General features: G+C 43.3%; 1 protein-coding gene across 1 annotated transcript in view; it reads left to right on the top strand.

Annotated features, from left to right (window-relative positions):
- The window catches only part of ntrk2a (neurotrophic tyrosine kinase, receptor, type 2a), a 195,497-nt gene that overhangs the window by 118,132 nt on the left and 51,195 nt on the right, over positions 1-26,170 (top strand). The window contains exons 13-14 of the mRNA XM_078214460.1: positions 18,606-18,736; positions 21,133-21,305. Of these exons, the coding sequence (XP_078070586.1) occupies positions 18,606-18,736; positions 21,133-21,305 (304 nt within the window). The remainder of the gene's footprint in view (positions 1-18,605; positions 18,737-21,132; positions 21,306-26,170) is intronic.

Raw genomic sequence — 26,170 nt, 5'->3', positions numbered from 1 at the left:
GTTACTGCTCTAACTACACCAAGTTACTGCTCCTAACTACACCAAGTTACTGCTCTAACAACACCAAGTTACCGCTCCTAACTACTCCAGGTTACTGCTCTAACTACACCATGTTACCACTCCTAACTACACCAGGTTACTGCTCTAACTACACCAAGTTACCGCTCCTAACTACAGCAAGTTACTGCTACTAACTACACCAAGTTACCGCTCCTAACTACACCACGTTACTGCTCTAACTACACCAAGTTACTGCTCCTAACTACACCAAGTTACTGCTCCTAACTACACCAAGTTACCGCTCCTAACTACACCACGTTACTGCTCTATCTACACCAAGTTACCGCTCCTAACTACACCAAGTTACTGCTCCTAACTACACCAAGTTACTGCTCTAACTACACCAAGTTACTGCTCTAACTACACCAAGTTACCGCTCCTAACTACACCAAGTTACCGCTCCTAATTACACCAAGTTACCACTCCTAACTGCACCATGTTACCGCTCCTAACTACACCAAGTTACTGCTCTAACTACACCAAGTTACAGCTCTAACTACACCAAGTTACCACTCCTAACTACAGCAAGTTACTGCTCCTAACTACACCATGTTACTGCTCCTAACTACACCAAGTTACTGCTCTAACTACACCAAGTTACCACTCCTAACTACAGCAAGTTACCGTTCCTAACTACACTAAATTACAGCTCCTAACTATACCAAGTTTGGTATGGTTATGATTACACGATATGTTTTGTCTGTATAGCATGCAAGAAACAATACTTTTCACTGTGTGCTAATACATGTGACAATAATAAATCAAATCAAATCAAAGTTACTGCTCCTAACTACAACTGGGAATATTTTTAAAGAAAAAATTAAAAGGAAGCATTCTAAAACACTTCCTGATTGCATTGGTTTATGGCAGATTTTACATTTAGCAATGTGCAAATTAGTTTGAGCAGGAAACAAACACCTCTCGAAATGAGTGCAATTTTAACCGTGATTTGTCCTTGGATTGCTGATTTTCAGTTAAATGGATAAAAATGGCTAAATCTTATTGGGAAAAGATTAAATGCACTGCAACTTTAACATAATTGGAAGTGGCGCAATGCCTGAAACCACAGTAACTTTAGATAATCAAACAGGACCTTCTATTAGTTGATTGCATTGAACATTTCTGGGCCAATAATCCACTCCTCTTACAATGCAGTCCCATCATAACTCTAGTAGGACTCTTGTGGAAGCAACCAAAATTACACTGGAATGCAGATGTACCAGTCCCTGAGCTTCCCTGGTAGGTAATGAAGCAGATCACCTTATACCACAATTTAAAGTGATTTTGAAAAAAATGCTTGCATTGGTATAACACTTTTCACAACCGGTTGCTATCACAAAGTTCTTTATAGCCAATTAAATACTTTTGAATGTATTGTTGGAAACCCGGCAGCCAATAAACACACAGCAAACTTCCACAAATAGTGAAGTTCCACAAACAGCAAACTTTCACGAACTGCAATCTGATAATGACCAGATGGTCCTTTTTTGTGATGTTGTTTTTAGTGGTAAATATTGGCCAGGACACCAGGGATAATTCCCCCGCTCTTCTTTGAAAAAGTGCCATAGGATCACTTACATCCACCCAAGCAGACTGATGGGTCCTTGTCTTGGTGTCTCATCTGAGAGACAGCAACTCCAGTAGCACTGGTGCCATACTGCACTGGAGTGTCAGCCTTGATTTTTGTGCTTAAGTCCTGGAGTGAGACTTGAATCCAGAAGCTTGTGATGCCCAGGCAAGAGTGTTACTAACTAAAAAAGTTTAAGGTTTTTTTGTTAGTGTCACAAGTAGGCTTACATTCACACTGCAATGAAGTTACTGTGAAAATCCCCTAGTTGCCACATTCCTGTGCCTGTTTGGGTACACTGAGGGAGAATTTAGCATGGCCAATTCACCTAACCTGCACATCTTTCAGACTGTGGGAAGAAACCGGAGCACCTGGAGGAAACCCACGCAGACACAGGGAGAATGTACAAACTCCACACACAGTAAGAAGTCTCACAGCACCAGGTTAAAGTCCAACAGGTTTATTTGGTAGCAAAAGCCACTAGCTTTCGGAGCGCTGCCCCTTCGTCAGGTGAGTCTTCGAATGGGCAACGCTCTGAAAGCTAGTGGCTTTTCCTACCAAATAAACCTGTTGGACTTTAACCTGGTGTTGTGAGACTTCTTACTGTGTTTACCCCAGTCCAACGCCAGCATCTCCACATCAAAACTCCACACAGACAGTGATCCAAGCCGGGAATCGAACCTGGATCCCTGGCGCTGTGAGGCAGTAGTGCTAACCCCTGTGCCACCATGCTGCCCCTGAGAGCCATCTGACACCTTTGGAGTGAATGGTTACTTTAAGCATTGTATTTTTGGTTCAGGTAAAGTCAGCAAATGGGACTCAATGCAAAATTGACTGCGAATCCGCTATTGCCCAGCAGTTAAAGTGAAAGTGCAACTCTGGAGGGAGAAAATTGTTTGTAAGCGGCCCAACACAAGTGTAGTCTAATTCCCTGTGAGCAGATAGTACCACAACTACCTACCTAACTCACAAGTGTTTCATCATTTATATCATTGAAGGAACCAATGAGAGCTGCACATGTATTTGCCTGCAGCACTATATGCTCCTGGGGAACTGATGTAACCTGGGTATTGACTTTTTACCCATTTAAAGTTGTTTGTTCAGTACAATGTGGGAAGGTGCAGGGCAGAAGACATAAAATGATTTCATCAACAGTTTTTATTACATAATAACATTTTATTGTGTTATAAAATGTGCCACACTTTCAAATGTCAAATTATATTTTAATATTTTCTCTTTAATACCTTATGCAGAAACATCTACAGGACAAATGCAAATTTTCCCACAGTCAGCAAGGCTGCACATTCATGTACTAAACATGAATGTTTAGTCTTAGCATTTGAGATCCTAAACATTGTTATTTTAAAACGTAAGAGTAGTATAACCTTTGATTTGCATTAGGTTTGCCTCTAACACAGTAATCCTTACAGAACTTGAATTATTTAAATACAACCAGATCAACAGTGTTCTTTGAAAATGTCATACCTTAAGTCAGTGATGAGGGGAAGGTGAAAATCAGCATCACCCACGGTTTAAAGGCCAGACAGAAGATTGGGAGCCATCTAATGATTCCCTGTTTTAATATGCCAATACAAATGAACTCAGTTTGATAAATTTGCCTGTAAAGCAAACGCAGACAGTTGCATATGGAGTAGTTATTGATGAGAAGATGAAGGGAATTTCAATAACACTGTAACTGCATTGCAGAAATGTCCAGCACAACTGCAATATTTTACACAAAATCAATTATCTCCATTAGCACAAAAAAGTCCTTTATTGTTTTTCAGTAGATCCTGTTTTATTACTTTTCATCGGAAGATTTCACCCCACCTTGGGAGGAGGTGAATAAATCTTCAAAGAATAATGCCAGCTACAGGGAAAAGTTTTAGTCGGCATCAGGTCAATATTTTTTTAAATCTGTCAGCAACAAATTGAGGGAAAAACAGACTCAGCTTTTAATTTCTTTAAAGTACATGATGCGGTAAATCAAAAAAAAAAAGTTTGATTAAAAGGAAATGTCTGAAACGCTCCTCTGGCCACATGTGGTATTTTATTGCTCCAGGCATAGTCTGAAAATAATGGGGGATGTGATGACTGCCGTCCTGTCTCGCTACTCAATGGCAGTTCTGGATGAAAGTTTCACTGTGGTGACGGGAAACAAGAGCTGGGTCTGTTTTTGGGTCAGATACCCACCTCTGATGGAATTTCCACAGGGGTGAGTCCAGATTTGGCGTGGAGCTAGGTTTCCTGTCCACTTAGAGTCAGTGGGAGTGTGAATGGAGATGGACCTGCTGAATTGTGTGACTCATTCAGACAGCCCACAGCAGCCATCCTTGCTGACATCCCGAGGGAGAGATCTGTAGTTGGTGCTAAAGCCTTCCACTTCAGAGGGATGTGAGATGTCACTGAGGAGCCAGAGGCCTAGCACCCAGGGCAGGACAGACCCTCACTTCATCAAAGCTGAGTTGAATCCAATTCTGGAGGCCGTGAGGGAGGGGAGGGAGATCCTCCTCCCAGACGTTGGTAGGGGGAGGCCACGTTTTCATGCAGCTGGAACACCTCTCTGTTCAGGGTCATTTCTCCGCACCTCCTCTTTTCTACTCTCTCACCTCCTTGACTTTTTACCCACTTAAAGTTGTTTGTTCAGTACAATGTGGGAAGGTGCAGGGCAGAAGACATAAAATGATTTCATCAACAGTTTTTATTACATAATAACATTTTATTGTGTTATAAAATGTGCCACACTTTCAAATGTCAAATTATATTTTAATATTTTCTCTTTAATACATTATGCAGAAACATGTACAGGACAAATGCAAATTTTCCCACAGTCAGCAAGGCTGCACATTCATGTACTAAACATGAATGTTTGGTCTTAGCAACTCTTCTCCAATGAGCTGTCTTTAACCAGGGCCTTACTGCCCTCAAGGTCCACATCTCTCTGAAGGGCCACTTTATGCAAAATGCACCACCCAACTGATATGGGCACCAAAATCAAATCTTCAGAAGCCAGGTGGCCTGTTCAATGGCTGTCCTGCTGAGCATGTGCATTGGTTGTATCACTTTGTGCCTCTGCCTGGGCTCTGGTAGAGGAGGGAGTAGTCTTTGTCCACACACATTGGGGTTGGAGTGAAGAATGAAGGAGTCATGGCGGCTGCCAGGAATATGAGTAGACACATGTAGGTAACTCTTGTGGAGATTGCAGATCATTTGGCATTGAGGGAGTGGAAGCGCTACCCATTGATGAACCTCACTGGGCAGCCACTTAGTATGGTCATATTGGTGCTATCATTGATGTCTGCACCTGGAGGAAGTCAGCGAAGGAGGTGGAACCCACTGCCCTCTGAGGCCATATTGTCATTGAACAAATGTGCTGTCTAGCTCTGGCAAAGTGGACCTCCATGACATTGAGATGCCACTAAAGTCCACAGTTAATGTTTAGAAGGAACTAGAAGTGAAGATGTTCAAGGTCACAGCGACTTCGGCAGCCACTGACAGGGCATGACAACCAATGCTGCAAGGTACGAGCTCTTTGGCAAGAAAGGCTCAGATATCTTTTAACATCTGCCTGGAGAGTCACAATCTCCTGTGGTGTTGTTTCGAGGTCATCTCCAGTTAAGCTTCAACTTTGCAGTCAATCCTGTGTGGACGGTTTGGCTTCTGTTGCCTTCCAGCCCCTCTTTCCTCTCCCATGTTCATGATTCTGCCTTTTCTGCAGGGAGTGTTTCCTATCATTGCAACAGGGTTCAAAACCTGACAGTGTGTCCCTATTGCTAGCTGGAGCCTTATTACTGGGCAAGTTCCCCCACCCTCAATTACCCTTGGCAGCCTTTGTGCCCTGTTCTTCTGCCCCATAGTAATGCCAGAGATGTCGATCCTGTTCAAAGGCTGGTCGTTGAGTGCTCACTCTCCCTGTTACCCAATGCCAAGCCCCCTTTTATCTTGCTAACAATCTTTTGGGGATGCCCTAGGGCTGCCATGCTTGGCTTCTCACTTTGTACCCACCTGCCCTCAACTGGTCAGTCTCTGACGGTATGGGTAACCTGTATGGCTCTACAAGGAAGAGAAGTTCAAACCTTTACAAGTGCTACACAAGCTTTTAATCTGTCTAAATTGGCTTCAGTTGGAAGGGGAGTGGGATTCCTGTCCCATCCTCCCCTCATGCTGATGATCATTGTTGGTGCCTTGACATTGACAGACCTGTGCTCTGATCCTGTAACCAGTTTATAAATGTGGTTGCTCCAATTTAGCTCTGGTTCTGTGGTGACCCCAGGGTATTGATGCTTGGAGACTCGGCAACAGAGCATTGAAGTCAAGGAAGATAGCTGGAATTTTTCTTGTCTCTGATGGTCATTCTGTGACACTGCTACAAAAAGAAACATCCAAAAGAACCAACTTAATTTGAGAATCCTCCTCCAAGGCTTTCAAATGAGTGAAATTATTGGACCTTTACAAAAGTGATTTGTTTGATCAGGGGCATAACTATTTGTGTTTAATGCATTTTGTGGTTAAAATTTGGCATCTTTCATCCTGGTTTCGATGATCTCAGATGAATGACACTGATTATCACAGCCTGACAGAAATTCCTATCCCAATATATGCAATCATCATGGCAGCAACGCCCGACCCTGAATGAACATCATTCTCGAATCAAGGGACATTGATGATGAGTACCTGCTGAATGAGGTTATCTGCTGCTATGATTTCTGTAGCCAATCTAACAGGTAAAAGGAATGGCCATTGCCAGTGAAATGTAAGGGCACTTCCACCCTCTCCTCTGGGGTAATGCCTTCATCCATCTTCTTTCACTTGAACCATGAAATACCATTGGGGCGATTCTCCCAACCCGCTCCGCTGTTCTGGCAGCGCAACCGGCCTGGCGATATCAGCGGAGGCCGTTTACCGGGCTCCCCGCTGGATGTCTCGCCCTCTGCACATCACCCAGATGAAGATTTGTAGCGTCATCAGCTCCGCACCAGAAATCAGCATGGAGCTCATTTGCATATTTAAATTACCAATTAAATCCAATTCGTGGGTCTAGGACTGAAGCCTCTGGGCCTGCTAGCATTCCACACCCCCTCCCCCCCCCCACCCCCGCCACCCCCATCCTGGCCAGGAGTGGTTCACTCCAGTGGGGTTTACACCAGCTCCCCACTAACAGGGAACTAGTGGCCTGACCCCGCTGGAGTGGACAGAGACCACTGAAGCCCCCCCAGTAGGTCAGGGGTAATAGAGGGGTTCCCCGTGAGAAAACTGGCAATGCCCAAGGGACACCTTGACTATGCCCACCAGGCATCGGGCAGTGCCAAGGAGACAGGGTCAGAGGGGGCGTGGCCTATTGGAGGGTGATCAATGGGGTGGGGGTCCCGCTGCCACTCTGCATAGGATCAGTGGCAGAGGGAGGGAAAGGGCTAATTGGGGCTGGCCATCTGGGTGGGGGGTTCGGGGGGGGGAGGGGGTCAGGACTGCCAGGGGGGGTTGGAACTGCCATGGGGGATATCAGGGGGACCGGGGCTGGCTTTGGGGAGGGCGGTGGGGGGAGGGCACATCGGGGCTTCCTGGGAGAGGTCCGGGAGGCCAGCAATTAGAGAGTGGGGGGATTGGAGGGTCAGCAATTTGGCTGGCCAGTGATTGGGAGGCCGGCAATGCGGGGCTATTGCGCATGCGCCGATCTCCGCCCTAACAGATTGGCACATGCGCAGTGGCCCACTCAGTGCTATGCTGGCGGCATCTCCAACGGGAATAGGCCCCACCCACTGATTTTCAGCGTGAATCCCTGAACACTCTGCAGTGTAAGAAGTTTAACAACACCAGGTTAAAGACCAACAGGTTTATTTGGTAGCAAAAGCCACACAAGCTTTCGGAGCCTTAAGCCCCTTCTTCAGGTGAGTGGGAATTCTGTTCACAAACAGGGCATATAAAGACACAAACTCAATTTACAGAATAATGGTTGGAATGCGAATACTTACAGCTAATCAAGTCTTTAAGGTACAAACAATGTGAGTGGAGAGAGCATCAAGACAGGTTAAAGAGATGTGTATTGTCTCCAGACAGGACAGCCAGTGAAACTCTGCAGGTCCAGGCAAGCTGTGGGGATTACAGATAGTGTGACATGAACCCAATATCCCGGTTGAGGCCATCCTCGTGTGTGCGGAACTTGGCTATCAGTTTCTGCTCAGCAATTCTGCGCCGTCGTGTGTCGTGAAGGCTGCCTTGGAGAACGCTTACCCGAATATCAGAGGCCGAATGCCCGTGACCTCTGAAGTGCTCCCCAACAGGAAGAGAACAGTCTTGCCTGGTGATTGTCGAGCGGTGTTCATTCATCCGTTGTCGCAGCGCCTGCATGGTTTCCCCAGTGTACCATGCCTCGGGACATCCTTTCCTGCAGCTTGCCTGGACCTGCAGAGTCTCACTGGCTGTCCTGTCTGGAGAAAATACACATCTCTTTAACCTGTCTTGATGCTCTCTCCACTCACATTGTTTGTATCTTAAAGACTTGATTAGCTGTAAGTATTCGCATTCCAACCATTATTCTGTAAATTGAGTTTGTGTCTTTATATGTCCTGTTTGTGAACAGAATTTCCACTCACCTGAAGAAGGGGCTTAAGGCTCCGAAAGCTTGTGGCTTTTGCTACCAAATAAACCTGTTGGTCTTTAACCTGGTGTTGTTAAACTTCCTGCTGTGTTTACCCCAGTCCAACACTGGCACCTCCACATCACTCTGCAGTGCACAGAGAGAGGGAGATTCATTTTGAAAATCCCATTAAAAAAACCCAATGGGAATGACCAGTTTTTACGTGAATTTGACACTTAGAATCTTTTTGGGAGAATCACCCCTGATGATTGAAGTGCAAACACGTTTTTTTCAATCGATAGTGTTTGGTGTTATTTCCTTTTGTTAAAGTAACAACAAGCATTAATAGAAGAAGTCAGTTCTAAAATATACTCCAAAACAGAAAACAGACTTCAGGAGGCAAATTGAAAATTTCAGCTTCTTTTCTGTGCATTATTATAAAGAAGTTGTGATTTTTTTGACAAGACCAGTGTAAAATAGCTACATAAAAATTCAACTTTGAATGAAAGTAGTGCAGTTTGGTTTATATTATTTTCAGTATGCTTTCTGTCCCCTTTGCTCCTTCACTATAGACCGTAGTGTCGAAATCTATCTCACAACAGTGACTACTCTTCAGCAACATTTAAATGGCTTTAAAGCACTTTGGGACACTCTGAAGTCATGAAAGGCTATCTTTTTGTAGTCTTTTCAACCTTGTTTGTGTTTGTACTTGTCCCAATGTAATCCCACAAATGACAGTCTCTCATAAATTATTTGATTTTGATTTGATTTGATTTATTATTGTCACATGTATTAGCATACAGTGAAAAGTATTGTTTCTTGAGCGCTATACAGACAAAGCATACCATTCATAGAGAAGGAAACAAGAGAGTGAAGAATGTAAAAGAGATAGAATTAAGTTATAGAAGCGTAGAATGAGAGTAAAAGATAGAATTCGAAGGTATGCTGGGCACAGCTTGCAAGAAGTCGCCTCGCTACAGGAAAGTTCTTGAAAATTAATCCAAATGTTGGATACTAGATACTTTGGGCTGAAACAAGACTTCTGATCTGCACTGTATATCTATAAGTTGGGAAATTCATCCTGTTACCTATTAGGAAATTAATTTTAATATAATTGAGGAGCTGGCCCTTTTCATGTGATATAAGGTTTGGTGATTTGATTATGTTTTATATCGGCATTTGTTTGGGTGTCATTTCCCACCTTGAAATCTATGATTAAATAATGTTAAATTGCTTTGTAACAATCTTAAATGTACTCAGAAAAAGCATGTCCAATAAACAGTGGGGGAGAGAGCTCAGACCAAAAATGCTGAGGGTGGCACGGTAGCACGAGGGTGGCACGGTAGCACGAGGGTGGCACGGTAGCACAGTGGTTAGCACTGCTGCTTCACAGCTCCAGGGTCCCGGGTTCGATTCCTGGCTCGGGTCACTGTCTGTGTGGAGTTTGCACATTCTCCTCGTGTCTGCGTGGGTTTCCTCCGGGTGCTCCGGTTTCCTCCCACAGTCCAAAGATGTGCGGGTTAGGTTGATTGGCCAGGTTAAAAAAAAATTGCCCCTTAGAGTCCTGGGATGCGTAGGTTAGAGGGATTAGCGGGTAAAACATGTGGGGGTAGGGCCTGGGTGGGATTGTGGTCGGTGCAGACTCGATGGGCCGAATGGCCTCCTTCTGCACTGTAGGGTTTCTATGATTCTATGATTCTATGAGGTCTTCATCAAAAACAATGCTAAAGTGCTGAAAAGAGTGCTGAGGAGATTTACCAGGATGCTGCCTGGTTTGGAGGGTAGGTCTTATGAGGAAAGGTTGAGGGAGCTAGGGCTGTTCTCTCTGGAGCGGAGGAGGCTGAGGGGAGACTTAATAGAGGTTTATAAAATGATGAAGGGGATAGATAGAGTGAACGTTCAAAGACTATTTCCTCGGGTGGATGGAGCTATTACAAGGGGGCATAACTATAGGGTTCATGGTGGGAGATATAGGAAGGATATCAGAGGTAGGTTCTTTACGCAGAGAGTAGTTGGGGTGTGGAATGGACTGCCTGCAGTGATAGTGGAGTCAGACACTTTAGGAACATTTAAGCGGTTAGGCACATGGAGCACACCAGGATGATAGGGAGTGGGATAGATTGATCTTGGTTTCAGATAAAGCTCGGCACAACATCGTGGGCCGAAGGGCCTGTTCTGTGCTGTACTGTTCTATGTTCTATGTCTATGTTCTAAAATACAGTCAGCTTTTTTCTCAATTCTGCCTGAAAGAGTGATTGAAAGACAACGATGCATTTTTTTCAAAAATAACAAAGGTCACTTTTGAATGGAGTTTAAAATTCAATTTGTCTAATGGATTGGTGAAAATGGTAAAATATTTTCTTTTCTGATAATGAGATGAATTATTACAGAAAGAGATTTCTCTAGCCAACAGAAGGTCCTTGCATCTCCCATTACTGGACTTATAAGTTTAAACAAACCAGTACAATCAGGTTGTTCCAAAACAAGTACATTTGGCTGTGACCCTCCTTCAATAATTTTGACACGTACATTATTTATTGGGAGTCTTATGCAAGCTGAATACTTTACTCATTCCAAGCTCTCCAGTGGTCTAAGCGGCTGTGGTGACAGTAAATCAGTAAATTTGATCTTGACAATGAATAGGAGTGGGGCTATGATAATCAGCAGTCTTTAAAAATCGAGCCAATAGCTTTCATCCTAGCAACTGCCATTAGGTGGTCGTAACATAAAGAATCAAAGATAAGATATCCCAAAAAGATGTTACTGAAAAAAACTGCAGAGAATGAGGTCACTTATTGTAGTGGAAGACAGGTCTCAGCTCACCAATGGAGTGATGGAATCTCAGTTCAGTGATAAGGTTATTGCCATTAGCTGTGACTGATTTAGTATCTTGTTAGATATTTTTATAACTTTGGGGGATGTCTATTAAATCCTTTTCAATCGTTTTACAATGAAAATTCTGTTCTCTCTGGGCTCTGCACTCTCTAAGCCATGGAATGGAGTTGTAACTTAATGTATTGCAATGGTCAGGATGGAAGCAGAACTTGACCACATTTTCTGCTGAGCCAGATCCCAGGCTGTGATTAAGGGAATTGTAGGTCAGGGCTGTGGAGGATTGCATTTGCTTCAACTGCTTGTTGACATATCTTTACTGTCTGAACATGATGTTTATAGCCTTTGTAAATATGAAATATTGCAGACCCTGAACTCTGTGGCACTCAATTAATGCCATAATTACAAAATTGCACAGGTCTTTGGGGAAGGGGTGATACGTAATGTGAGTGTGAAAGTCCTGTAGTGTTATTGGAGCTGCAAGCAGTGCAATTGCGTATGGCTGATATCTAAGCATAAGGCTTGAAGCCTGACATTGAGATTGTGGGGTCTGTAAATCGATTATTGACACCCGCAGACAGTAGGGGTCAGAAATATGGTTTCAACAATAAGTTGGTATTAAAGGCAGTGCTTCACCTTTGGCATATAAAACTCTAATAATTATTAAATAATTGTATTAAATACTTCAGTAATCAGTAAATATTTGTAGGAAGCCCAGAGTTTGCATAAATCAGAAAATCTAGATGAGTTTATATTTTCAATTGAGATCACTGAACTAGAACCAGGACCCAAGGCAGGTTTGATTCTGTCTCTGCATCGCTTAGGGGTATAAACCAATCTGTACCCCTCTTCCGTCACCTCAACTTAAACCAATAGTCTCAACAATGACAGTCAATGGGATTTTGAGCCCCCACAGTGTGTGTGAGATTACCGGAGGGAGTGAAAAATCTGGAGGAAATTGGAAATCGTGAATCTCACCGGTGAGATGGTGATTTCCAATTTTCCCTACCCTTCGCCAGCAATGTTATGGGCTTGAACCTGATTTTAATAGATTTTAATGAATTTAAATATAATTATCTAGCCGTTTTGGGGTGGGGGGGCGGGGGGGGGGGGGCGGGAATGGGGATGCCAGCAATGATTGTGGGGGGAAAAGGGGGATAGGGTTGCCAGCGATGATCGAGGCAGGGGATGGTGATGAGGATGGGGATTTTGGCGGGGGGGTGGGGATGGGGATGAGGATGGGGATGCCGGTGATGTTTGTGGGCTGGGTGGGGAGTAATCTTTGTATTTCAATTGGGGCACCCTTTAAAGATGGCACCCGATCTCAGTACAGCCGTTCCTGCCAGCTCTACGAGCCCCTGCCCCACTAGAGTGGTAGCGCAAACCTCGCCCACTCTTTTTTTCAGACTAAGAGGCTCTAAATCTGGAAAGAAAACTGGTCAGTGCAGCTGGAGAGCTTCATGCCAGTTTTCTCATCAGAACATACACTTTGCCCAATTCTGGTAAGATCATCCCCAACAAATGAAAACCCATACTGAATAATTCACGCTCATTAGTTAGCTGATCGCAAATGATGCAGCAGTTGAGGTGCTGTACAATTGGTCTCAGTACTGTGGAGTTTGGGAGAGGAAAAATCAGCCAGGGTCCTGTTTCTGGCTGCTAACTAGTGACCTTTGCTGCCAGTCGGTGGTTGTGGATGATGGTGGAATCCAGAATTGAGCCCAGTTGTGATGCCTCTCAGTCAAATAGTTGACTGGTTTGTCTAGGCTCACAATCATGTGGGGAAGATAATGAAGGGCTCCTGGACCCTAGATCCGTATGCTAGCGAGGGGTTCAAGCCTTCAAGAATAGGGAGGAGGTCAGAGTATTATTCAATACTGACAATAAACACCAAACCAAATTCCCAATTTTACATAATCTTAACCTTATTGTTATTCATTTCCGAGTACAACCTAAAATTTAGGAGAAGTCCCCTATTACAGACTAGTTTCGCATTATAACAATTACAGCCAACCGTACAGTCAACCACGCAACCTCATTTTAGTAAAACATCTTCGTACATGTTTTGAATGGGAATCCACAAATATTTTTAAAGAGAATCACTTGTTTTTAAAAGAGGAATATTTAAAGGGAAAGGTGCTGCAGAATGAGATTGGGGCTCTTTGACAGTGGGAATCCTACAGAGAACCAATTGTGCACAATGAACCCCCTCTGACTCAGTGAAGTGGGCTACATTAGGAAAGATTCGGAAAGATGTGTATAAGTCCTGCCCTATGGGAACGTCACCCCCGATACCTCTTAAAAACATGGTGGATGAATGGTTTTGGGGTTTAATCCTCTGAAAGCCTCTGAGCGGTTTGTCTCCACACTTGATTCTCTAATCAGCATTTCAGTTGAATAGTCTTTGAATGGGGATCATGGCCTTTAAAAATAATACCCTCCTGCATTCAAACCCATGATTTGTTATAACATGTCTCCCAGGGATAGCAGCATGCCATCACGTTAAGGAAATATTACAATATGGTAATGAGATATTGAGATACCAGTGGGTCCCATCTCTTCTCACACACACTGGATCCAGCAGAAGTAGCCACTGCCAATCTTCACCATCCTTGCTCCAGTGAAATCTCCAGGCTCCAGTACCCAGTTTACCAGTCTATTCAGTGCCCATGTACCTGGCTTCTTCTCGATCAAAGTCCTTGCTTTCTTTGTGGCCAGGACTTAGCCACCCATCCTTCCCAGTCTGTGATCCTTACTCCTCCTTGGTTTGAGGTCCAGCCCCTAGTGTCCCTTCCACCTGTTAATGGTACAGCAATTCCAGAGTTTGGGAAAATCAGTTGGAGCCAGAGCTTTGAATCCACCATAACAGTGTCAGGAAAAATATTCTGCATGGAACTGAATTCGATACCATCCCTGCTGCCTCCACCTCCTTCCTCACTTCCTCTCCCTCAGAGGAAGAAGTCCTTTCCCCTCTTTCGTCCTGCTCCTTGGCCTTTGGCTTATAAGTTGGAGCAGATGAGCTCGGTTCTGAGGCTATCAGGGCATCAAAACCCAAAGACTGGCCTCAGTAATCCCTGGAAGGTGAAAAGAAAAGCAGAGAAGTGAAAGACAAGAAAAACAAGTGATACTGCAGTGATAGACAGATAGGGAAAAGGGAATAAATACTGAGAGACAGAAAAGCAAGTGATAGACTTGTACAGAGGAAATGGGGATGATGACACTGGTTTGGGAAGACGTGAAGAAAAAGGTGAAGACAAATTGTGAGATCCTGAGATAACAATGAGCAATAATAATGTGTGAGATCCATACAGAGACAGATGGAAAGAAAGAGGGGGAGACAAATAGAAAGATAAACTTGGCAAGTGGCAGAGAGGCAGCAGCTGGAAAAGAACAATTTTTAAAAAAATGTTCCAGTAATGTCATAGGCGGTCAGTTAGTTGGTCTGCAAGAAATTATTTGTACCAGACTGTATAAGGTAGGATCTAACCTAGGTTTGATTAGCATGAAAACTACAGAACAGATAGTTGTTTCTGACCCAAGTTTCAAACTGAATATTAAATTATATTATGCTTTCATAGAATCCCTACAGTGCAGAAGGAAGCCATTTGGCCCATCAAGCCTGCACCGATAACAATTCCACCCAAGCTCTATGCCCATAACCCCACTTATTTACCCGACTAATACCACTGACACTAAATGGTCAATTTAGCATGGTCAATCAACCTAACCACACATCTTTGGACTGTGGGAGGAAACCAGAGCACCCAGAGAAACCCACGCAGACACGGGGACAACGTGCAAACTCCACACAGTCAGCCAAGACTGGAGTTGAACCCTGGTCCCTGGCGCTGTGAGGCAGCAGTGCTAGCCACTGTGCCACCGTGCTACCCCCAAATCACAAGATCACTGTTTCCTAGGGAGTCTTTTACTCTGCAGTCATTTATTAAACCTATCTCATTACACATTACCAGAACCAAGATACCCTGTTCCCTGCTTGGCTCTATGACATATTGTTCTTGGAAACTATCCCTGATGCACTCTGCATTTGTTGTCGTAGCTACCCTTTCCAACTTGATTAACCCAATCAACATGAAGATTAAAGTCACCCATAATTATTGCTCTATTCTTTTTACATCCTCCTATTATTTGTTGATTTATACCCTTTCCTACAAGTGGCTACTGTTGGGGGCCTATACACTACTCCTACCAATTTTTTTTTGTTATTTTTTTACCTCCACCCAAATAGTCTGTATATCATCCAAGCCTAGATTGTCTCTCAGAACTGGCTTCATTTCATTTCTTATTAATAGTGCTATTCCACTACCTTTTCCTTCTGTTCTATCTTTCCAAAAGGTCAAATATCCCAGAATATTGAGTTCCCTGCTTTGATCTTTTATGATGTGGCTCTATGACATATTGTTCTTGGAAACTATCCCTGATGCACTCTGCATTTGTTGTCGTAGCTACCCTTTCCAACTTGATTAACCCAATCAACATGAAGATTAAAGTCACCCATAATTCCTGCAGTCATAATGTAGGAAAGTCATAATAGTAATTATGATGTGGCTGTCTTGTCTGGAGACAATACACATCTTTTTAGCCTGTCTTGATGCTCTCTCCACTCACATTGTTTTGTTTCTTAAAGACTTGATTAGTTGTAAGTATTCGCATTCCAACCATTATTCATGTAAATTGAGTCTGTGTCTTTATAAGCTCTGTTTGTGAACAGAATTCCCACTCACCTGAAGAAGGGACTTAGAGCTCCGAAAGTTTGTGTGGCTTTTGCTACCAAATAAACCTGTTGGACTTTAACCTGGTGTTGTTAAACTTCTTACATTGATCTTTTAACCATGTCTCCGTAATGGCTATGAAATCCTTTCCATTTACGTCGATTTGCGCCGTCAGTTTGACTACCATATTCCAAATGCTTCATCCATAAAGATACAAAGCCTTTACGCTTGCCTTTTTGCCATTTTTGATCATCCTAACTTTCCTTTGCACTGTGGTCTTATTTGCCTCGTGCCCTTAGTCACCCATTTATTGTTTTTACATTTTAGTGTTCTTTCTTTTATTTCTCTTTCCCTTGTCACCCTGCTAAGGTTCCCATCCCCCTGCCATTCTAATTTAAACCCTCCCCAACCACACCAGCAAATACTCACCCCAGGACATTGGTCCCAGTCCTACCCAGGTGTAACCAGTCCAATTTGAACAGGTCCCACCTCCCCAGAACTGGTCCCAATGTCCCAGGAATCTGAAACCCGTCTTTCCAGCCATATATTCACCTGATATATCTTGCTATTTCTACTCTGACTAGCATGTGGCGCTGGTAGTACTCCTGAGTTCACTACCTTTCAGGTCCCACTTTTCACCCCCTTGTCCTCTTCCCTTGGCAGGCCAATCACTTGCTGCCCTGAAAGCCTGGGGTCCACCGCTCTCCTTCCTGGGGCCTGGTTTCAGTCTTGGCAGCACCCATAGGTTCTGCTGCTGCCGGGACTGTTGGAGCTGCCAGCCAGTTTGCCACGTCTGAAAAGTAGATGTCCCACTTTGAGCTTGTTTAAGTTGCCTCCAGCATTTCATTGCTATGGAGCGGGCTTTTTTTAAGTCAGTCAAATAGAAATGCAGTTTTGAAACAGGAGCTGAGCAATACACATTCCCATAAAATTCAGCCCTAGGGTTTTCTTTCAGTCAGGGGATGTGAGTGTCGCTAGCAAGGTGAACATTTGTTTCCCATCCCTAACTGCTGTTGAAAAAGTGTCAGTGAAACACTTTATGAACTGCTTCAGTACCTGTGGTGAAGGGACACTCACAATACTGTTAGGGAGGACATTCCATGACCCAGTGACAGTAAAAGAATGGTGATATCATTCCAAGTTAGGATGGTGTGTTAGGACTCCCGTGTAGACCAACAACTCAGATAACTGGAAGGATCATATGACACGATTTTAAGCTTTAAGACTTTTGTTGCAATAAAAATATTAAAGCATTTTCTCATTTGTTTGCTGTCACCATAGCCTTCACGAGGTGGTTGGCATCGTCTTGCTACTTCTCTGGCTAACTTCAAGATACCCCCCAATCCACATCTGAATGCTATCTACACATCCAATTCTTCTTCTTCCATTTCTGTTTTTACCTTCAGTTTCTCCTTGAATTGTTGTCAGGACAAGGCTGCCTGGTCTTTGTTTACACTGTCTTGGCTATCTTTCTCTCTGACTGTACTTAGCAAACCTTTCAATTCCTGAACTACACATGGAGAAACAGAGTTAATGTTTCAGATCAATAACCTTGCATCAGAATGGTCTGATGGAAACTACTTTTTCAAGTTGGCTTTCAGCTCATTTTTAATAATAAGCAGGGGTAGACCTATTCTGTAAGAATAAATCTCCTGTTATTTATTTGGTTAGGACTCAATGGGCTTTTATTAACACACCCACAATATTAAAGACAGGTCTCATTGCAGACAGGGAGCTTGACATTATACACGGCATGAATTGCTGCTAAATACAGTGTCTGAAAATAAATAAAAATGCTTTATGTGTGATAGTCTTAGAGCTCTTAAAAAACAAATATTTATTTATTGTGCTCCATAAACTGACAAAGAAAAGTGTATTTATCTTTGCTACAAACATCGATGGCTGGGATATTACTGGCCCGCCCGCCACGGGAATCGAAGCGGGTGAGGGGCAGAACATGGGAAGGTCTGTTGACTTCAGGCAGGATTTTACAGATTCGGGATGAGCGAGACTGTAAAATCCCACCCATCAAGTCTATTTGCTTTCTAGGATCTTAAGGAGTTCTAACACTTTATTTGGTGATGTGAAACACTATAAATAAATAAAATATCTCTGTGAGGAGCATGGCAAACCAAAAGAAAAGTGTGATAGTATGCCTGATAATTAAAGAATTTCACCTACAATTTAAATCCTGAATTTTGAGACAATGAGGGTAATCTCGCCTTTAGGAGACAGTGGGAAAAACTCAGGCACCCTAAAGGCAAAATTACCCCAAATGTATGCTCGTTAAGTTGAAAGACAAGGAGGAGAAACACCTCAATGTCTTTATTTTTGAATTTGTTTCAAAGATGTTTCATCTACAGGCTTGGGGAAGTGAAGGAGAATACAAAGAGAATAGTTCTATGGAAGTTGAGGCTAAACTTGTGACTAATTTTTTTAGAAAATGGGTTAACACTAATCTGCCAAAATTGAGAAATGAAAAATGTGGGAATGTTTGCGTTGAGACGTAATTCAAGTGCAAAATTGCACGGAAGCACAGGTATATCAATGAGTTGTCTGACTGAGAAATGGTTACAGGATGCAATTTCTGCTGGATTACATGTGTAGATTAAATTGTTATAATTGAGTCCATTCCACAGGGCAGTGGGGCAATCAAATGATTCTAATGTTATAGTTTGATCAATTTTCCTAATTTACACTTCACACTTCTCTTAATTGTGAAACAAAAAACGGCACAGTAATTAAATACTTGACTATCTTTTGTACCTGCTCAAATACATTAAAAGAAATGCTTTGATTTTTAATTTATTATAGCCATAATAGTATTCTTATGTTTTAACAGTTGTCCGAAACATCAAACGGCACAACATTGTCCTGAAGAGGGAGTTGGGTGAAGGAGCCTTTGGCAAAGTGTTTCTTGCTGAATGTCATAACCTCTGCACAGAAGAAGACAAAACTTTGGTGGCAGTGAAGGTATAAAACTATAGAATTTCAATTACTAATTTATGGCTTGGCGCAGAGCTCCTTGTGATAAATGCTTGTCTATCTTTCAGCTTCAGTAATCTTTTAAGTTGGGCTGTGTCGGACTAATGCAATGTCAAAAGAGCACGATACATGATCTCCACCTTTAGATTTAAAAATATGGCCTGGTTTCATATGGCAGTGACAGTAGACCAGCTCGGCAAAACTGTGCATGGCAAATATAGGAACCTGATAACAGTGAGACGCAAGCATAGTCGATTCCACTTAGTTGACTACTTTCTATGTGAATATTTGTCGACTGAATGGAAATTGAAAACCAGGCCCACTTGCTCTCTGTGCATTGTGTATGTATTCCTGCCTTTTTGATGCCTTCTCTTGTACTTTCCTGTTAAATTAATAATTTATTGTCCAGATTACAAATTTCACTATGGTCATTGCTCATCTGACGGTTGCTTTTCAGTTAAATCTTACACAATTTGCTGTAGTGAGACACTTTCAACTTTACATCAAAGTGCTACAACTCATAACATCTCACTTCTGTTTGAAGTAGTTTAACAGCATCTTCTATTTATAATATTCTGTCTGAATTCTGATGTGCCACATACTGGAAATTAGATCAATTTTTGCAGCAAACTGAATGATTGATGTAACAGGAATTGCCTGTGGTGTACTGTATGGAGACAATGTGGACTTTGAGGACTATTGCAAAATTGGCAGCAGTGTACCAAAGGAAAACAGAAAGGGGTTTTGTAGATTATACCATGGATTTTATACGCAATGGTTTATGATGTGTGGCCAAGAAACTGAGGTCCCACTGCTGGAACAGGTTCCCTCTTTTTCAAAAACTGCTTTTAAAAATAAAAACACGATGGCGTGCAGTATATAAAAAATAACATTGGCACAATATTTAATTACAGAAGGAAGCCAGATGTGAATAGGTTAAATACAACTCATTCTTGACCCTGAAGTCGATTGAGTTATTTTGCAGCACTTTATAATCTGCAATGTCACTTTGGCTTCGTTGGTAGCAATCTTGCCAGCATCTGAAGTTTGCGCATTAAATCTCTCGGCTGATGCTCAGTATTAACAGAATGCTGCATTGGAGCCAGTTCTGTTCTTAGAATGAGATGTTAAACTGAGGGCTTGTCAGCCTATTCTGGCAATTGTTAAACATCCCATTGCAATATATGAAAAACTATATGATGAAAAACAAAAGGTTTTGGCTCGTTCCCTCAACCAATATTACTGACAAATGATTAACTAGTTGGTTATTTATCACGATTATGTTTAAGGAATCTTGCTGAATGTTAGATGGTTGCGACATTTGTCTAGCATTAGTTATGTCCTTCTCAGCAATTTGCTGTTTATGAGATGTTTCTGATGGATGTGAGATGGCAATATAAAAATGCTAGTACTCAAACTTCACTGGTGTGTATCCTTTAGCTGTGATTTAATGATTAGAAGCAACTTGTGCTTTAAGGAACAGTTTTAGAACACAGAATATTCCAAAGTAATAGTTATCAGAGTAAAAGATGCATTGTTTTTGTACTGTAAGATCTGATATATCTTAACACTAAGACAATTAACATAACACCTGAGTAATTGATACCTGTGGCAATGTAATTGAGTTTATCGACAAAGACTAGTCCTCAATCTTAACTGGGGTATCAGCAGTATGTGCCAATTAAAACCACTCGCATTTACCTCCTATTAGTAAAACATTGGGTACCTTTAGTTGATGGCTCTGGGTAGGCAGCCGTACCTGTCCATCCTCCAGTTGGCACCAGGGCACAGTGGTTAGCACTGCTGCCTCACAGCGCCAGGAACCCGAGTTCAGTTCTGGCCATGAGTGACTGTCTGTGTGGAGTTTGCACTTTCTTGCCGTGACTGCATGGGTTTCCTCCAGGTGCTCCGGTTTCCTCCCACGGTCCAAAGATATGCAGGTTAGGTGGATTGGCCATACTAAATGTCCCTTACTGTCCCAAGGTGTGTAGGCTGGGTGGATTAGCTATGGTAAATATGTAGTGTTACAAGGATAGGGTCTGGAGTAAGATGCTCTGTCGGAGAGCCTGTGCAAACTCGAAGGGCTGAATAACCTCCTTCTGCACTGTAGGCATTCTGTGATTCTCTCAGGTAGAAAATGATATATGGGACACAAGGACCTTAGAGTCTACATTGGATATAGGGAATCTTTGAGTTTCCCAGAACAAATTTGACAAGCTGTCTTGACTTTTGAGCACTCAGCCTTTCCAAATCCTCAAACTGTGTGTTTTTCATTAGGTTGTCTATAGCTGCGCCTTATCAATGTGTCATCAAACATGCAATACCAAAAAGCAAAGCAGAAAAACACATATTTGAAAAATCTTTTGTTATTTCAAACAACGCAGACCTTGAAAGAAGCCAGTGACAACGCGCGTAAGGACTTCCATCGCGAGGCGGAGCTCTTGACCAACCTGCAGCATGAGCACATTGTGACATTCTATGGTGTGTGTGTGGAAGGCGACCCACTCATTATGGTGTTTGAATACATGAAGCATGGAGATCTCAACAAATTTCTCAGGTTGGTTCAGAAAACTGCAAGTTTCTAGATTGTTACTATACTGTTACCATTTTGGTGCTGAAAACCGACTAGGAATAGCAAAAGCAAATTACAGTGGATGCTGGAAATCTGAAATAAAAATAGAAAATGCTGGGAATACTCAGCATACCTGGAAATATCTGTGGGAGAGAAACAGAGTTACTAGGTGGAATTTGAACCTGACAAGAAGGGTGGATATCTGAGCAGGAAGCAGGTTAAAAGAGCTGATGTTGCCAGTTTATTAGGAAACCAGCAGGAATCTGGCAAGTTTTACCTGAGTGTGAGTGCAGTGCGTGAGGAACCACCTCTGGGCAGATGGACCAGCTACTTACATATGTAAACTGCCCATTATTTGCTTCTTCAACCTTGAATTATGACATGAATGCCACTCACTGGTTTTCCCGGCTTCCTGAACATGCTGGAGAAAGTGAGAGGATAGTGGGAAGAAAGTGAGAGGATAGTGGGAAGAAGGTGAGAGGATAGTAGGAGATGAGAGGCCTGAGCAATTAACAGGTAAGGAATATTTTAAACACTGTTACCTTGCACCTGCTTCCTTGCCTAAGTGAAAAACTTTTGGTCACAGAACCTATTTGGAGAGTGTGCTTTCACTGCTTGGGAGGCAATTTTCAAGACTTTGAAGGTTCTTTTACTATCATAGAGTTTTTTTGTCTTTGATCTTTGCTCCCTAGCTGTCAACATTCTGATCAGCAAGGGAGATCCTTATGTAGAGCTACCTTGAGGAACAAGAGGAGCATCAGGAGCAGCAGCCTTCTCTTTAATCACTGCGGCTTCACAGGACAGAGGCGATAAACACAGAGCCCCAACTCACAGGAGGCAATATCCACCAACATAGGGTTTACAGATGGAGGCTATGACTGAGCACCAGTGCCTCTGAATACTCAGACTCCCTTATCGGGTGGTCTGCCTTCGTCCTACTATTTCAGAAGCCAACTTGCCAAATGGACCAGGTGATCACACATTAGGGTGAGAGTCAAAGTGACCACAACCTTTTATCTCTTCACCTCTGGTTCCTTCCAGGAATCAGTTGATGATATTTGTAGAATCTCAGGCGGCTGCCCACAAGTGTATCTTACAGGTACCACGTTTACTTGGGTCAGCATTTGAGTGCTCTCTGCAACTGATGAGATCAAGTCAGAAGAGCAGGCACTCTGATTTGACACTCTGCCTGGCTTCTCATAGGTCCAGGGAGTCAGCTACTGCGCACATGTGACAATCAGGATGGCCCCAGATTATCCTGGAATCTTTGTCAACCAAGTACATCAATGTTTAGCTCATCTGCAAGAGATTGTCATGTATGTTTGTGCAATATTCCCAGGAAACTGCCATGATGTATTAATCTTGTGCCAGTCAAATCTTCCAGAGATATTCACACCTTGAAGCAGAATTAGCGATTGGCTCCATGGAGACTTTCTGAGGATATGGGTGATGTTATCTCTAAGGTGCCCAAAACTGATGCTCAAGAAAAGTACAACTAACACCACAAGAACACTAGAGTTGTAACTGAGCAAGCAATCAGACTGCTGCAATGCGATTCATATGCCTGGACAGATCTGAGGGCACCCTTCATTAAACAGAGGAAACAGGAGCTGGTGTAGGCCATTCAAGTCTGCTTTACCATTCAATATGGTTGATTTTCCAGCTCAACTCCTATCTTCTTGCATTATCGTCATATACCTTAATTCCTTTAGTACACAAAAATTGTCGCAATTAGGACTAAAGCTCCAGAAGGAGGAAGGTGATGAACACTCTGCATCTTCGGAAGAGGAGCAACAGGGGGAGCAGCAAGGAGACCGGGAGGAGCAGCAAGGAGACCGGGAGGAGCAGCAAGGAGACCGGGAGGAGCAGCAAGGAGACCGGGAGGAGCAGCAAGGAGACCGGGAGGAGCAGCAAGGAGACCGGGAGGAGCATGATGTGGCGAGGACACCAATAACTGCACTCACAGCTGTCAGGGGTGACTAGAACAATCTGATTCGGGCACGTTACATTTAACCTGAGTGAGTGCAGCCATTTACAACACCAATTCGGAAGCCACTGTGCCCTTCCAGTCCCCACAACAGAGCAGCCCCACACTCAACAATCATCCCAAGATGAGAAAATTGAATAGTGAAATCAATTTCATGGTACATAAGAATGAAATGTGACAACGCAAGCACTGTTTTAAAATCCCGAGTAAATATCCTTGTGCAAATACAAATCTTTTATCTTCCTGTTTGTACTACCGTTATGTGGTGCTTATGTGACTTCAACTGAGCGAGAGGCAGGCAGAACGTTCCTGTTCTCTGACAGATCAGATGCTCTTGACTGACAGCCTCTGAGCTTGAGAGGCTGGAAGGGCCCTGCCAAAGACTGCCACACCAGCCCATAAGCAGTGGGGCAGATCTGGACATCAGGGCAGGAAGCAGCATGTGGGCCTCCAACTGAGGAGGGGACACGGAACAAAGTCTCCACTTCTGTGTTCCCATTCTCCATCTTCCCTCTCAGAGCCCACCCATACTTCCCTGCTAGCCAAGAGTTGCAGAACACTTAGCTGCACTTCAATGGGGTACTGAATGACAAGGCAAACTTTCCCACAATCCTGCTTAATCCTGAGTGAGCAGACCAGTGGTGAGGGTTGTCATGTACTCTGTGCATTGTTGTGTCTGATGCTCCATGTGGGAGGCCACTCTTTCCATGGCTGTAGACATGAGGGTGAATGTCAGCGGTGGCAGGTCAGATGAGGATGCAGGGAGGTGCCTCAAGAGAGAGGGATGGGACATCCACAAGGTGTTGACTTGAGACTAGCAGGCTGGGAAAGGCAGAGTGAGGGAAGATATTCCATACCAGTTACCTTTCCTGACAACGTCATTGCACCTCCTGCAGGACCAATGAGCCACTCTCCAACTCGCTGACCTCCTCTGCTATTTCAAATGACAGCTGTTTATTTTCCAAATTGATTTCTTCTTTTGCCTGTGGGGAACAGAATCTCCCTGCCGACTCTTATACGCTACAGCAACCTCTCAAGATACATTGCTGCAGTGTGGCGCTGCATTGCCATATCAATCTTCCATACCTTCCTGGTTTTGACTCTGTCAACAAATCTTTGATATCCTTCAAGTCTGACCCTCTTCAGGCCCCTTTAAATAATTGAGCTGAAATAAACTGATTTGGGTACTTCTCACGTTCGCCCACTCTAATTGGTCAGGAAACACAGTGGTCAGATACATATGGGTTAAAAAGCCATTGAGAAGCACACTGCTGAAACGCCTGGGTTCCTGATTCACTCCTGGCCTCCCCCCCTGTGGGTAGATCTTCAATTCAGCCCATCTTTTCAGATCAGGGGTATAACTATACAGTGGAATGAATCAAAAAGATATTGGGATAATGATACAGCAACGTGCAATTACATTAACAATTGGCTATTATAACAAGCTTCACATGATGACACATATTTCCACGTGTGATCTGAGTATACCACACTTCCCTATTAAATTCCTGTTTTCTCTGGTAACTAATATAAAACATAGAGGGTGAAATTGATCTTTGGTGATAGCACAAAACTGGCAATTGATGTCCTGTTTTACACTCTGCTCGATTTTCTTTTTCATTGATAAGGTGTAAAATGAGCTGCCAATTCATTATCACCCTTTTTGTGTGATTGTCAAAAGCCAATTTTAACCTCATAGTTTCTCCTATCCCTTCGTTACATTGCAAAGCAATAGCTGTCATGTGCAAGTGTTCTTGTAAAAGCTCAATTTCCAAAGCAGTAGCAAAGAAAGGGGTTGACTTGATAATTCTGTCACTTAGATCATTTTCATAAATTGGTTGAAAATAGCCATTTTAAAGCAGTCGGGAATAACATTGGACGAGATTCTCTGGCCTCCCCTCAGCCTTTATCTCGGTAGCAGGAGACGACCATGAGTACCTCATGGTAGGCTGGTGCAAAAGGTTGGATTTCATGGGATAAAGGGGGAGGTGGCTAGATGAGTGGAGAACTGGCTTGGTCACAAAAGACAGAGGGTGGTAGTGGAAGGGTCTTTTTCCGGCTGGAGGCCTGTGACTAGTGGTGTTCCGCAGGGCTGTGTATTGGGACCTCTGCTGTTTGTGATTTATATAAACGATCTGGAAGAAGGTGTAACTGGGGTGATCAGTAAGTTTGCGGACGACACGAAATTAGCTGGACTTGCAGATAGTGAGGAACATTGTCAGAGGCTACAGATGGATATAGATAGGCTGAAAATTTGGGCAAAGAAATGGCAGATGGAGTTCAATCCAGATAAATGCGAAGTGATGCATTTTGGTAGAGCTAATGTAGGGGGGAGCTATACGATAAATGGCAGAACCATAAACGGTGTAGATACGCAGAGGGACCTGGGTGTGCAAGTCCACAGATCCTTGAAGGTGACGTCACAGGTGGAGAAGGTGGTGAAGAAGGCATATGGCATGCTTGCCTTTATAGGACGGGGCATAGAGTATAAAAGTTGGGGTCTGATGTTGCAGATGTATAGAACGTTGGTTCGGCCGCATTTGGAATACTGCGTCCAGTTCTGGTCGCCACACTACCAGAAGGACGGGAAGGCTTTGGAGAGAGTACAGAGGAGGTTTACCAGGATGTTGCCTGGTATGGAGGAGCTTAGTTATGAGGAGAGATTGGGTAAACTGGGGTTGTTCTCACTGGAAAGACAGAGGATGAGGGGAGACCTAATAGAGGTGTATAAAATTATGAAGGGTGAACGGTGGGAAGCTTTTTCCCAGGTCGGTGGTGACGTTCACGAGGTGTCATAGGTTCAAGGTGAGGGGGGGGGAGGTTTAACACGGATATCAGAAGGACATATTTTACACAGAGGGTG

The sequence above is a fragment of the Mustelus asterias genome, chromosome 6 (genome assembly GCF_964213995.1).
Source record: "Mustelus asterias chromosome 6, sMusAst1.hap1.1, whole genome shotgun sequence".
Lineage (NCBI taxonomy): Eukaryota > Metazoa > Chordata > Chondrichthyes > Carcharhiniformes > Triakidae > Mustelus > Mustelus asterias.
Note: the sequence above shows the minus strand (reverse complement) of the source record. Positions and strands in the feature narration are given on the sequence as shown.